This window comes from Bombina bombina, chromosome 1 (genome assembly GCF_027579735.1).
Source record: "Bombina bombina isolate aBomBom1 chromosome 1, aBomBom1.pri, whole genome shotgun sequence".
In the NCBI taxonomy this organism is placed as follows: Eukaryota; Metazoa; Chordata; class Amphibia; order Anura; family Bombinatoridae; genus Bombina; species Bombina bombina.
In genome coordinates, this window is record NC_069499.1 from 527,532,415 (window position 1) to 527,547,925 (window position 15,511).

The 15,511-nt window shown below is 42.7% G+C and overlaps 1 protein-coding gene across 2 annotated transcripts; it reads left to right on the forward strand.

Annotated features, from left to right (window-relative positions):
* Positions 1-56: 56 nt before the first annotated feature.
* Positions 57-2,824, forward strand: LOC128638505 (gamma-crystallin 2). 2 transcript variants are annotated; one of them, XM_053690508.1, is made up of 3 exons: positions 57-65; positions 477-723; positions 2,556-2,824. In XM_053690508.1, exons 1-3 carry the CDS (start codon positions 57-59, stop codon positions 2,822-2,824), a joined length of 525 nt encoding a protein of 174 aa, XP_053546483.1. The 2 variants fall into 2 exon arrangements, with proteins under 2 accessions (XP_053546483.1, XP_053546473.1); XM_053690498.1 differs by having other exon boundaries at positions 477-719; positions 2,549-2,824.
* The last annotated feature ends 12,687 nt before the right edge of the window (positions 2,825-15,511 follow it).

The window sequence follows — 15,511 nt, forward strand, 5'->3', positions numbered from 1 at the left end:
AGAGCCTTTGTACCACATTCTAACTACTGGGAACTTGCATCCACAGTCCAGCTAAAATGGGAAAGGTAACTATAATGAAATATTCTCAATAAAAATTCAATATCAAAAATAGGAAAACAGGATATTAAGTTAATATGTAACAAATAGAAAAGGCAAAGCTATTTGTTTATAAGAATACATTGCAAGTTGAATGTGATATTGTTATTAATTAATATTATATGCTGTGTATATTATATAACTAAAAGGATACTCTTAAATCTTGATGAAAACCTTTTTGATGATTTTGACAGTTTAAAGTAGACTACAGAAACATCTCAAAATATTTATTAAATAATTTTTGGATGCCATTGTGGTAGCCCTCTCTGACATTCATGGAATTAAATTTTTTTATAAGGTCTTAAAAAATGATTTCTTTTTTTTTTTTAAAGCAAACTATTTTTATTTTGTAACAAATCCCAATTACATTTGCTTTTTAGATCATCTTCTATGAGGACAGAAACTTCCAGGGCCGCTGCTATGAGTGCAGTGGTGACTGTGCAGACCTACATTCCTATTTTAGCAGGTGTAACTCCATCCGTGTAGATAGTGGCTGCTGGATGCTGTATGAACGCCCCAATTATTTGGGTCATCAGTACTTCCTGAAGAAAGGAGAATATCCGGACTACCAGCAGTGGATGGGATTTAGTGACTCAATAAGATCTTGTCGTGCTATTCCACAGGTGAGTAAAACATTTGTACACCATAGTGATTAACTTCAAAGTTCCTATAAAAATGCTGATTTATTTGTTTTAGCAATTAAGGGTCAATATCTAGTGGTTGTTTTTAAAGCCTAAATGTACACAACTACATTTAAAGGGACAGTTAATTCAAAATTAAACTTTTATGATTGAGATAGAGCACACAATTTTTTTAAAAAACTTTCCAATTCACATCTATTATCTAAATGTGCATAATCATTTTATATGCACACTTTCTGAGACACCAGCTCATATTGAACATGTGCAAGATTCACAGGATATACGTATATGCATTTTGTGAAGGTAACTGTAACTAACTTTAATATTTATGAGAACAAAATCTACTACTCATTTGAAATTAAAACTAAGTGCGTTTACAGTATCCCTTTATTATGCATTGATTGATTGTGCTATTTAGTGATTCTTTAAGAACATATAAAATGTCATAGGCTAACATTGCAAAACACGCATAGGCACCCTAAAACAATAAGACAGAATATTAGATTGTCTAGGATATTAATGTAATTAAGATATCAATTAATTATTCTACATTTTAATAATTCTATTTCATATAATTTTTGTTTGCATTTTTTCATCGTCAAATATGCTTGGTTATAACGTTATCAATTTCCAGATAAAGTATATCTTACCGGAAATCCATGATTAGCTAGAGTTTACACTCAAAGAGGCCCATTTATCAAGCTCCGAATGGAGTCTTCAGACTCGCCAGAAACAGCAGTTATGAAGCAGCGGTCTAAAGGCCGCTGCTCCATAACCCTGTCCACCTGCTCTGAGCAGGCGGACACACCTTGCCGCAATTCAACCCTATCGACTACGATCGGGTTGATTGACACCTCCCTGCTGGTGGCCGATTGGCCGTGAATCTGCAGGGGGTGGCGTTGCACCAGCAGCTCACAAGAGTATTGCTCTCCGCATTCAGCGAGGTCTTGCGGACCTGATCCGCACTGTCGGATCAGGTCTGCAAGACCTTTGATAATTTGGCCTCAAAGGCTCATTATGGATGACATTGTTCTGTAAAAGATGTAATATTCCTTATTATATCTTATGTAGATTGCATTACAACCGAAGACTGGGCATCTTCAGGTTTTACAAGGCTGATATGATTTTTATAAGAGTGGTGAGCTATACTGATATTTATGAATTACACACTTGAAGTCACACATATTGGAAGTGTACATAATATTTCAGATACCTGCAACAACATCTGTGAGGCCAGTTATATAGTAGTAGGTTCAGTGGAAATTTTGCAATAAGTCCACTTATATATTGCACACTCCATTGGTTTCATACATGTCTAAAACACTCTTTATTTTCTAGTGTACTATTGATATTAAAAGGACACACTAAAAATGTTATAGAAAATCCTAGATGCAAATCTCTAATATATTGTCACTCTGTGCTATATCTGACTTTCAAGTGTGTTCAGTCAAACTTCTGAATTACAACCATCACACTTAATATAATGTAATCTACTCTAACAATATTAAGCACAAATCTGTAAGTTTTCGAACAGAACATCATCCAAGCAATATTTACCTCCTGGGCTTTAGATGGAGAAAAAAGGCATGAACTTTCTTTCAGCTTAAACTTTTTATTTGCACATAATGTCAAGGTTTTGTAACGTTATGTAGAACTACAGTCTTTATCCTGTGGTGGTTTAAACGTTGAATAATTTTTTAACTTAATAGATTTTACATTGAATTTTGAATGTTCTGCTTAATATAAAGTGTATTCCGCTTTGGATTAAATCATTTACCAATAATTGTTTTCAATGTTTTTTTTCTATACAGCAAAGAGGACCTCACAAGATGAAGATTTATGAAAAAGAAGAATTTAGAGGACAGATGCTTGAGGTGGTGGAAGATTGTCCATCTGTCTTTGATCTCTTCAAATACCATGACATCAACTCTTGCAATGTCCTTGAAGGTCACTGGATCTTCTATGAGCAGCCCAACTACAGGGGACGTCAGTACTTCTTGAAACCCGGGGAGTACAAGCGTTTCAGTGAATGGGGCTCTCTCAATGCAAGAGTGAGCTCATTCAGAAGGGTGTTGGATGTCTGCTAGATAGTCATGTTCAGAGATAAGCTTCTTCTCTTCATGAAATAATAAAAATTTAAAGCAAAATCTTATTTTGTTGCATTTGTCCACATTAGTGCTTTATATTGAATTATCTAAATTATTTATCCCCCTTTCATAATAAGAAAGTATGCCCATCTTCTTCCTTTTAATCATGTACATCCTTCTAACTGCTTTACAAATATGCCCTCATTTGCTTATCTGCTTCCCTTCCTCTCATTACCTCTGGTTAATGTTAACCTCTTCCTTTTTAAACCAGCAATATCTCTCATCACATCAGTCCTATCAATCCTGTTACCCCATTTCTACTTTCTCTGCTCTCACCTCCTCATTTTACACCATCTCAAACATTTTACAGCCTTTAGTCAAGATCTAACTATGTTACTTCTTTTCTAATTTTTCTACTTCACAATCTCTAATTTCCTCTTCCTCCATCCCCTTCTTCTGAATAAACTACTATTTTTTATCAGATCTTCCTTTGTCACCTCACTTCTATAATTCACTAAGATGTTTCTTTCCTGTTTATCTCAACATCTCTCCTCTTATAATAATTATTTATCTCTTTTTTTTCCATTATCTTTTTTTATTCTTATACTTCTTTTTCATATTTTGAATTTAACTTTTTTCTTTTTTTATCCTATATCTTTCATCCTCTTAACTTACTGTTTTCTTTCATCAGTTGTTCTAATTCTAATTTGTTTTTGTTTTTTGATTACACACTATTTTCTCTGTCTTTATCTCTATATATCTCAATATTAAACACTAGTCTTGTTACCTTATAAATGCACATATTTAGCTACCATAAAAAGGCAAAAAAATCAATGCTATTTTTTAATATGGTTGACAAAACCATTCCAATCTTAGGACCTAAATGAGAGCCTGAAATAAGAGATTTATGTGTTATTGCTAGACCTACTTCACACATTATTTTAATCTCATATATTTCACAAGAAGCCTGCCTATAGTATGTCCATTTCATTTTACGGATGTCATAATTCAGTAAGACTTTTGGAAAGGGACCTGTTAGTTCATATGCATTCCAGATAAACATTATCTGAACTAATGACAATTTTTATTTTTCTATGTTAACATTTGTACCTAATTATGAAAAGTATGAACTTTATTTTTCCTAGAAATCCTACAATATATGTGAAAACAATTATATAATGGATACAGCCATTGTCCTATATTTTTTACAACTTACAGGGCTACAGACTTTTAAGTGTTCACCAAACCAGTTAAAGGTCCATACTCCCTTCATATAGTTTTCATTATTTTTCTAAATATAGATATATAGATAGATAGATAATACCACATAAAAGCCTTGTTTAATGAAATATTGTATTTTTCAGGGGCAAATTGAAATGAGGTACCACACTAGTTATAGATGCTTCACTCAAAGGGGTTCTAATCAAATTTTAGAAATTCTTTTATATCAAAAATGTTTATTACATTTCAGAGAACCCCAAATCTTTAAAAAATTATACGCAAAAGTCACCTGTCACAGCCTATAAAAAAGGCCTATTTCCCTGCAAACAAAAAAATGTAAAACCTATCCTCAAATCCTCACATTACAGATAATTTTATTAAACAACAAAAAACACGTGAACAAAATCCAGGGCTCTTTCACCTGCTCCTCCAAGTGTTGTGTATCTCATAATGTTTAACCAGAGAAAACATGAGGGGCACTATATTGGGAAAGCAGGACAATAGTTCAGCTATAATATAAATTATACGAATACCAACAGTACTGATAGGGAACTGATTAAACAGGGAGAGAAGGATTTGTGAAAACAAATTCATGAACCTCTCTGTCTTCTTCAACCAAGGATGGAACCTGAATAAAGGCTTTATGAATTTAAAAGGACATTGTAAATCTAATTTTTTTGTGTGTATGTTATAACATTCACAGAGAATTATTTAATCATGTACATGACTTGTAAAATACCACACCTGCCTAGATGAGAGAAATAATCTCTACAAACATATGTTACAACATTATTCTTTGTTTGTTCATTTGTAACGATCCAAGAAGTCATATCCAGGAGTCACTAGCTGTAGACTGAGCTTCATCTGAACAGGGATCTCAGGGCCCTGAAAGCTTGAAATGGTATTCTTTATTAAATAGCCAATAAATGTATCACCTGTATATCACTTTTATTATTATTATTATTATTATTTATTTTTCTTTTTACAAAATGATTTATTCTTCTTTCAGATACAGAAAAAAAAATATTAATTATAGAGTCAATTATAATTATTTAAATTAATGGGATGCTGAACATAGAAGCAACTTTCATCTACAGAAAGGTAGTTCTACTGAATTAGCGATACAAATAAAAGCATAGAAATATAGATTTTGCTTTAGATAAGAACCAGCAGGACCATCAAATCTGCCATGTTTCCTCCTATAATATAGCCTTAATTAAAGGGACATAATACTCATATGCTATATCACTTGAAACTTATGCAGTATAACTGTAAAAAGCTGACAGGAAAATATCACCTGAGCTTCTCTATGTAAAAAAGGAAGATATTTTACCTCACAATCTCCTCAGCTCAGCAGAGTTAATTCTGTGTAAAAAGTTATAAGGGCTGATGCTGTATCTGGTAGTTCCAACCCCTTACAAAACAACTTAACATAACTACTTAACTTATAAATAAAGACACGACACAGATAGCTGGGATTTAAAGACCATAACGATGGTCATATTTATTAACTTGACTTCAACGGAAGTCATTCAAATATTTAACCTGTGGCGGCATTCGAGGCCTAGTAAACTATTAGCTCCATATGACAAGAGGTCGCAGCCAGATGTTGTGGAATTGCAAATGCCAAGGGTGGGCACAAATGTGGCCCCACCCCATTCCGTCTAGTAGGCGCGGACGTCCTAAAGGATCTTCAGCCAGCAGACCCGCGGGGCGGGGCCCCCCAGGTCACGACCTGAGGACATCACCCCCGCCCATTAGCCCGACTGTCACCTCTACAGACTCCGCCCTCAATTGTTGATGGCTACGACCTCCCGCCATTAGGAGATACGTGGATGTTATGATGCGCTTCAGCCTCTAAGGCACTGGTATGGCCAAGCCCTGCAGCAAAGCTTATCCAGGAAGCAAATAAATTACGGCTAAGGTCTTACCAAGACTAGGTCAACTAACCCCATCCCTGCCTTTCGCATCTAAAGGACCAGCAACCCGTCCGGGAAGCCATCTGCCTGAATGACGCCTAAAAACTGTTGCAATAGCAATTACTTAATTAACCATTTAACAATAGGGTTGGGAGGGAGGGAAACTTTCTCCTTGCAAAATCCCAGGTGGAAGAGGCCAGATTGTTCCAGAACTTCGTTTATATTAGGTGAGCCTAAGACCTCCCCTCACTTTGCAACATTGTTGCTACTACACTACACTGGGATTTTCCACTAGCCTGTCAGCTCATCCCTTAACTCCATTACAGGAGACTCTGCTACCTTTCATTCCCCTAAGGGCTGATGCTGTATCTGGTAGTTCCAACCCCTTACAAAACAACTTAACATAACTACTTAACTTATAAATAAAGACACGACACAGATAGCTGGGATTTAAAGACCATATCGATGGTCATATTTATTAACTTGACTTCAACGGAAGTCATTCAAATATTTAACCTGTGGCGGCATTCGAGGCCTAGTAAACTATTAGCTCCATATGACAAGAGGTCGCAGCCAGATGTTGTGGAATTGCAAATGCCAAGGGTGGGCACAAATGTGGCACCACCCCATTCCGTCTAGTAGGCGCGGACGTCCTAAAGGATCTTCAGCCAGCAGACCCGCGGGGCGGGGCCCCCCAGGTCACGACCTGAGGACATCACCCCCGCCCATTAGCCCGACTGTCACCTCTACAGACTCCGCCCTCAATTGTTGATGGCTACGACCTCCCGCCACAAGAGACAGGCACTCCCACATAAACCGGGCTCTTGCCGCCACCCGCTAAATATTACTAACCAGAGCCGTTTTGAGGTCCACCAGGAAGATCGCCAGCCCTTCGTCGGACAGGTGCACCCCGTCCGGGCGATACAGCCCTTTTTTGTCCGCTGAGATCAGTTCATGGCGGACCACAAAACCCCCCTACCTCTATTACTGCTCTACCCAGCTCCCTGTTAACTTTTTTTCTAACCCTATATGCTATCCTCGGTGTGGGAAAATATCTCCAACGCAGCCGGGGGATTATGTTGGACCAGGCCAGCCTAACCCCCGGAAACGTGGTACAGATCCACTTGACATCCGACCTCATCGCATTGATGAGATCCAGAGCAGGTGCACTCCCTATATCATTTCCCCCCATGTGAAGGAGGATGATGTGGGGCTGTCCCCATCTATGTCTGGCATTCTGGAGGAGGGCAGGCAAACCATCCCACTGTAAGCCTCTACGGCCCAACCACCGTATTGATGCCTGAGACGTCGGAATCCCCAACTGCTGCCCCTCAGGAAGAGAATGGGCCTTCAGTGCCGCCCAGTGCACGTAGGAGTGCCCTATTATCCAGATACGAGAAGGACCTGTAGCCACACCTGAAAAACGGATTACATAGTCAATCACCTTAGACTAAAATTAAACAACACAACCAAACAAATGTAAAACGCCAGTTTCCTTCCTCCTACACCGAATACCCCCTAGGCCTCAGCTGGAGGGCGCACGTAAGACTTGTAACATTGGGACCTCCATCGGCCCAACTTCTGTATGCGATCTCCTTTCCAACCTAGCGTGGCCGCGCTGGTGGCAGCCCCTATTCGGAAGGAATGGGGGGTGATTCTACACTTCCCCAAACCTGCTGCAAGCGCTACCTTTCTGAGCACCGCTGCGAACTGGTACCGGGAGAGATTCGATCCGTCGGAATGCACTAAGAACTGGGCGGGGCCCCGCGGTCGCTGCGCCATGTAGGCCCTTGTACTCACAACCGGGCAGACGCCTGATGCCGAGGGAGTCAGAGTGATCCACACCCCTTTCCCCTCCTGGTCAGTCTTCGAGTGCGGGATAAACAATAACAAATTATCGCCCGCCAATTTGACATGAGCCAACTGCATACCCGTGTTAATTGCATCCTTTGAGGTTGCGACCAGCTCGCCCGGCCTGAGGGCCGCAAAGAATGCCAAGGAGAATACGCACTGAAACAGTTCTCTTTCGCCGGGTTCGACGCAAATGCCCTCGATTGCGTCCACCAGCCTGGCTAGCCTACAAAATGTGACAGGTTCACGCGCATCTTTCGCTCTACCCTCGAGCCTTCCCCAGCCCTTAATCACTTGCTTCACCAGGAAACCTTTCGTGATATTGGGCCACTCTAGCATATTGCAAAAGAAGGAGATTGCAGCTATTCTATTGGATATAGCGCCCTTCGAAGTCCCTTGCCCATGTTTCTCTGCCAGCCACTCCAAGAACAGATCCCTCGAGACCCTTTCCGGCGCTGCGCCCTGTGCGTAACAGTAACTTACCCACTCGCCCCAGTGCTGTGAATAAGCTCTCCACGTGTTCTGCGCCAGGGATGCCCTCACTAGGTGCCCTATGGACCTCCCTGCCCCGCCAACTGCCAAATAGAGTGGGGACAAGGTAAGCCAACTGCTGCTGCGTTAGGGGCCAGTCTGCGAAACTGTTCCCATTGAAACCTCGAGAGTGCGTCCGCCAGGGTGTTGTTGACCCCGGGAACGTGCCTCGCGGAAAACTGAATATTGTATTGCAAGCACCTCAGCACTAGCTGTCGCAAGTACCTAACAACTACCGGTGACGACGCGGACAACCTATTTATGGCGAAAACAACGCTAGCGTTGTCCGTCCAAAACACTATGTAGCGATCCTTTAACGCCGACCCCCAGAGCTCCATAGCCACAACTATGGGAAAGAGCTCCAGAAGTGTCAAGTTCCTTGTCAGTCCGGCTCGGACCCATGCCAAGGGCCATGGCTCGGCGCTCCATTGCCCATCCAAATAGGCGCCATAACCTGCTGCTCCAGCTGCATTCGCGTGTGTCTGCGGTGCCAACCAGCAGGAAGTCGTCCAGATAATGAGCGACTATTCCCCCGCCGGCCTCCGTGATGATGGCCCAGTGCAAGAATGAGCTAAACTCTTCAAAATAAGCACACGATAGCGAGCAACCCATGGGCAAACATTTGTCTACAAAATAATTCCCCTCGAATTTACACCCCATCAGTCTGAAAGACGCTGGGTGTATGGGGAGTAACCGAAAGGCAGATTCGATGTCCATTTTGGCTAGCAGCGCGCCCGGACCCGCCGCCAACACCAATTCCAACGCCTGGTCAAACGATTGGTAAGACACCGAGCTTATCAGTGGGTCTATTGCGTCATTGACAGAACCCCCTTTCGGATAGGACAAATGCTGAATCAGGCGGAACTTCCCCGGTTCCTTTTTGGGAACCACCCCTAAAGGGGAAATAACTAGGTCAGGGATGGGAGGTTGGTCAAATGGACCAGCAAATCTTCCCAGAGCAATTTCTTTGCTCAGTTTCGCCCTAACTTCACCCGGCATTTCGTAAGCCGACTTCAGATTCTTGTGCGACGAGGACCCCCACTACCAACCCCAATGTTGGTATCTTGAAACCTTCGCCAATCCCCGCTAGTAGGTTGGCAGCCGACACCCTGTCTGGGTAGGCCGCCAGCCAAGGTCTAATGGCGTCCAGCTTCAGGGGTGTTGGAGCTCTTTTGTCCAGCCCCCCCCCGATTTTGCCCCACGGAAAGCTCCTCCGTCCCTCCGCTTCGGGCATTCAACACCTGGGTGTTGACCGCTGCAGTACATGCAAGCGTGCCGAAAGGAACAGGAAGCTCCTTTGTCACACTGCTTCTCATTGTATTTCCAGCACTCCCTGCCTCTCCGCTTGATGGGGCCCGTTGGCCTCTGGGGCCCTGACCGCAGCAAGGGAGCTCCTGCCCCCCCCTTTTCCGGTATGAGCAGGGACCACAGGTCCAAGTCTTTTACCCCAAAGTTCAAGACCGGGTTATCGACCATCTTCCGCCTAAATTCGCTATCATAAGCACGCCACATGCCTTCCCCATATCTATTATAGATACATTCAATGATTTCCGCGTACTTAATTACATCGACCGCGGCCTCCGGCCTCTGTTCGATGTAGCAGGAGGAGAATACCCTAAAGCACTTCCTCCACTCCTCAAATGTATCTGGGCGCTGGATCTTCTTTGGCCCAGTCCCATCCTCACTACGCTCTTTATCTCGCTGCGCCTCAAGGGACAGCTCGAACATATTGACGTATTTATGATCGCGGATTTTTTGTACCGTCTTGGGTTTGAGATGTGCATGGAGGCAGTGGATCTTGCAGGGATAAGAGTCTCCCTGCAATGCCACCCTCCTGGTACTGACTGACATGTCCTGCGGCTGCGCAGCGCTCTCGCTTCCCTGGCCACTGCCCTTGGATATTGTCGCCGTGCTTTGCCCCGCTAACGGCGCAGCCTGCTCCATGTTACCTAAACCTCTAGCCTGATTACGCTCAGCCACCAATAGCCTTAACATTTTGAACATGCGACGCTGCCCCTTACTGTTAAGCCCTAATTTCTTCCCACCATCTGAGTCTGAATCAGTGCTATAGTCGGTGTCAGTGATGCGTGACAAATTAAATACATTTCTCTCACCAACTGCCGATGTTGAAGGGGTAGATGTTCCTGGTGCAGCTGCCACTGATCCGCCTGCCGGCTGTACAGATAGTCCTACTCCCGTTGTACCCGGGCCCTCTGTCCTCTGCGGTGTAGGCACCATGTCCTGTGGGGGAGAAACAAACGAGAGGGGAGTATCCAGGCCAGCCGTGTGTCCCCCTTGACTGCCGCCCCCAATCGGGGTAGAAGTACTGCCTGTCTGGGACCCCTCTAGCCCTCTCGTCATTCATATCACCACTCCATTCATTCGCTGGCCCTGCCACATAGGGGGATTCTCTGACCACACGCTCCCTGACTGAATGAACGCTCTGAGCACCTGCCGCAACAAGCCCTTTGCCCCCCTGGACCCCTGCAGTTATTGTGCCTAGCGACTCGCCCTGTGCCCCATCAGTGGGCGCATTCACCCTTGTTTGGGGTACATAGTTGCTGCTGGCACCCCCCCCTGTTATACCACTGGCGCTCCAGCAATGCGCTTCTAGCTCTCCCATAAGCCTGCTTGCTAACACTGGACCCCCTGAGCCTCCCTCTCTGCGCGCCGCGGCCCCTCTGTAAGGGACTTGCTCTGTTTGCATTGCTAGCTATTGCAGAGTGTCGCGCAGCGGAGCAGGCCCGCCCGGATACTCCCCCCTCACCTGTGGAGAGTACCCGGCTAGGCCTCTTGCGCGCTCGCTGGATGTGTCCCTCTGATCCAGGTTCCGGCCGTGTGACTACCGCGGCGCCGGAAGTGACGTCACGCGTGTCACCTGACCGGCCGGAAATGGACGCGGCGGACGCAAGGCCGCAACCGGAGCCTGCACTGGTAGTTGCAGGCTCCGACTGAGCCACCAATGATAGCGGCGGTCCGGTGAGTGGGCGAGGACCCGCAGGCCCCGCTCCAGTAGCCGACTGAGCCACCAATGAGGCATCCGGGCCGGGCCCTAGGGACCCGGCCGGATGATTTACAATACTGGGCCCTGCCTGATGAGGGTCGCTAGGCCCCCGGCCCACTTGAGGGGGATAATGAGGGGCGGTAGGCCCCGGTTCCACCCGGCTTGCCACCGGAGGCAGAACGGCGGCCGTGAGGGCCTTAAACATGCCCACTATGGCCGCCGCCGCCTCCGGCGACATTCCGGAGGCCGTAAGGGCCCCCAGGCCTGCCTCCAAAGCCGTGTCTAGGCCGGATGGGCCAGCGCTCACTGCACCCGCCTGTCCCGCAACCATCACAGTACCGGGCCCGGCGGGTGCAAGTTCAGGGGCCGGGGGGTTAGTGACCACAACATTAGGAGTTAAAGCAGATGATACTGGCCTTGTTTTCTCCGGAGTTGGTGGCACCACATCCTCATCCTCCTCTTCAATTACAGGTGCACTCCTCAAGGATCTCCCAGGGGACTCCCTGAAGCGAATGGGCACCGCAGCACTTCTCTTAGATCTAGACATTTTCGCTTGAAGAATGGCAAAACTTTCTCCTTGCAAAATCCCAGGTGGAAGAGGCCAGATTGTTCCAGAACTTCGTTTATATTAGGTGAGCCTAAGACCTCCCCTCACTTTGCAACATTGTTGCTACTACACTACACTGGGATTTTCCACTAGCCTGTCAGCTCATCCCTTAACTCCATTACAGGAGACTCTGCTACCTTTCATTCCCCTACTTCCGCTGCTGCCCAGCTACAGGTAAAAAAATAATAATGAAGAAATGAACAGCAGCCAATCAGCATAAAAAGTGCTCAGGTCATGAACTATTTTAGTGTGATCTCATGAGATTTCACTTAACTCTCATGAGATTTCATAGTAAACATCCTTAAACTGAATAGGTGTGATAAATCACACTAAATGTTAGGAAATGTCCTTTAATCTTTGCCTAACAAATGTGATTAATTGATAGGCACCTCTGAAAAAGGCAAATACTTCAATGAAAAGAAAGAATGTGAATGCTCTAAATTTAACCAGCGGTTAATTTGAGCAACTCCCAACTGTGTGTTAATATGAGGTCAAGGCTAGCAAGTATATTAGAATAACAACTTAAAATGGTCTTTTTTAGTCTCTCCTGAAAACAAATGCTCAGCAGTAAAGAGATTCCGCTTTAAACTTCTATTCAGTTAAATCTTCACTGAATGGTTATACTTCAGATGTTATATGCAAAAATTATAGTAATGGTACATGTAAGCAAGTTCGTTTGTTTTAGAGCAATGACACAGACTTAGAATCAGGTAAGTATATTTGCGGTTTTCAACCATACAGGAAGGGAGCGGAAAGGTAACAAAGTATCAGTTAATACAAACAGTATCCGGTTCTGTGGTCCCGTTCAGCCGTCTGTCCTCACTCAGAGTAGAGAGCTGTGTGCGCTCTGAGGTCCGTTACAGTTCACGTCTGTTTGATGTGGAATAGAGGAGAATGGAGGGAGTGTGTCTCAGCGTCGTGGTGACGTCATCTGAATTTCCTTGAGTAGCGAGACGGCAGTCAAAGTAGCAAGCTGTTAGCTATATTTTCCCTTTGGAAGTTTCAGGTTTGTAACCAAATACCAGTTGGCTTTAAGTATTATTAGTGAATTGTATGAAGGAGATTTTCGTTATGTTAAGTTAGAAGGCTTAACAACTGTAGATATGTTAGAACAGAGCAACAGGGGATTCCCTAGCAAACATCAATAATCAAGCACTGAAGCTTGAGAAAGGGTGTGCCTAAATAGATAAATGAAGGGGTGGAGATCTGAGTTTAAAGGCACAGGTTCATGGCAATACATGACAATAGGTAAATAAGATGAGAGGGCACAAAGCTCGCTCTTTTGCCTGTTCTGAGACAGACATACTGATTTGCTGCTTAGAAGTCCTTTACAATGGGATGTGGCTACTGAGCAATTTTTGAGGTAAAATATCTTTCTTTTTTACATAGAGATGTTTAGGTGATATTTTCTAGTCAGATTTTTACAGCTATGCTGCATCACTTTTCAACATTTGGGTATCATGGTCTTTTAATTCTTAGGCTATCTGTATGCCTGTCTTAGACATTCATGACATACATTACTGTAATTGTTCTTACAACCTCTAATGGGAGTTTATTCAATGCATAATCATCCCTTTTGTAAAGAAGTGCTTGTACACACCTCCTACACTACACTATTCCTTATAATACTGCCCTCTAGCTTAAGATCATGACCCCTTGTTCTAGGTTTTGCTTTATTTTATGAAAAATATTTTCATCTTCACCTTTGCTATGCCATTGACGGTTTCTATAATTTCATCTATCTCCCTTCTCTTCTCTTTGCCATACACATTACAATCATATAGTCTTTCTGGGTAAGTTTTATTTTTTTAGAGCATGTACCATTTTAGTTGTCCTCTATTTAACAGTTTCTAAATTCTACTATAAATGTAATGTCCTGAAAGATCTTCTTCAAATAATAGATTATGATTGACCCAATAATCTACAAAAACACAAAGAGAATTACTATTATGTAGTAGTGATGAAGACACCTGTTAATCAACCTTTATGTACTGTCATGTTCAGTATTGTTTAAACATTGGGCTCACAAGTAAAAAATGAAAATAATCAACATGCCACTTGTGCATCGCTAGTCTGAATGAGTAGTTTTAATGTACTTGTACAATGAGTGTTAGACAACGCAGGAATTTGCAAAATAAGGATGGAGAACAATGGGATTGAATCCAGAGCTAAGGATGGATTGCAGAAGAAAGAGAGAGGTCAAAGGCACTTATGTAAATTATTCAGTAGTTAGTGCTGAAAATAAAAGAATGGATTAGGATTTAATTTGTATGATAAGGAATAACAGTTTTTTGCACTGCCCTGAAAATAAAATTGTCAAGACTTAAGTTAATGAGTATGAAATTTAAAAGAGATTTAAAACACGTCAAGGTCAGTAGATGTAATTATAGTATTGTTAATGACAGGGGAGATAAGTGTAGCTTGGCTTTGTCAAGGGGGAGGGGCATAATTACCTCTAGCTTGGACTCTGATAGTTTTAGGTAAAGGTGTGACATACAGGTCCAGTGGCAGAAAACCAGCTATTAGATTGATATTCTAAAGTAACCTCAAGAGAGGATCTACAAATTTGTAAGTAATCAATATAAATATGGTATTTAAAGCCAAACGGGTAGAGACATTTTAAAAAAAGTATGTAAAGTAAATGGAAAGGTACAAAAAATGATCATACAGACACCTAATAACAAAAGTAGAAGAAATGAGAAGGAAACACAGAAGGAACAATCAAAAAGATTGTGAATTGAAGGGACCGTCAACACCAGAATGGTTGTTGTTTTAAAAGATAGATAATCCCTTAATTACCCATTCCCCAGTTTTGCATAACCAACACAGTTATATTAATATACGTTTTACCTCTGTGAAAACCTTGTATCTAAGCCTCTGCAGACTGCCCCCTTATTTCTGTTCTTTTGACAGACTTGCATTTTAGCCAATCAGAAAAAACTGTCAAAAGCAGAGGCAGCCTTCGAGGTCTAAGAAATTAGCATATGAACCTCCTAGTTTTTTTGGACTTTACTGTCCCTTTAACCACAAGAAGGAAGCATCACAAAGATTGGTGAATGTCTGAAAACAGATGATGAACCACAGTATCAAATTCAGATGGGAAGTGTGGAAGAAAAAGTAAAAATAATGATTTTGTACAGAGGAAATAAATGACGTAAGCTCAGTCTCCCTAAAATAAAGAAGACAGAAATCAGATTACAGTTATCTGAATAATGGAGTTTAAGAAAGGAAAAACTTATGTAGCTATAAATTAGTTACTATAAGACATGGAAGAACTATTTGGCATACTTGGAAGAAAAAGTAGTTCCTAAAGAGGTTTCTTTGGAACAGGTGTTATTGAATTTAATTTGAATGAATAGGGGAAGGTACCAGGGGTAAAACAGAAATAAGAGATGTGAGGAAAAGTGGCTGAAAAAGATTATATGGGATTTAGTAAAGTTTCTAGGATGAGAACATCTATCTTACCACATAAGTAAGGGAATCCTTGCTTTTATGCAAAAACCGTCAAGAAGGAAAAGGGAACATAGACAAACAATTTACATAAAACAAGTAGA

Coding starts and splice junctions, on each gene's coding strand:
- LOC128638505 (XM_053690498.1), top strand. Junction 720..2,548: donor CTTGTCGTGCTATTCCACAG/GTGAGTAAAACA, acceptor TTTTCTATACAG/CAAAGAGGACCTCACAAGAT.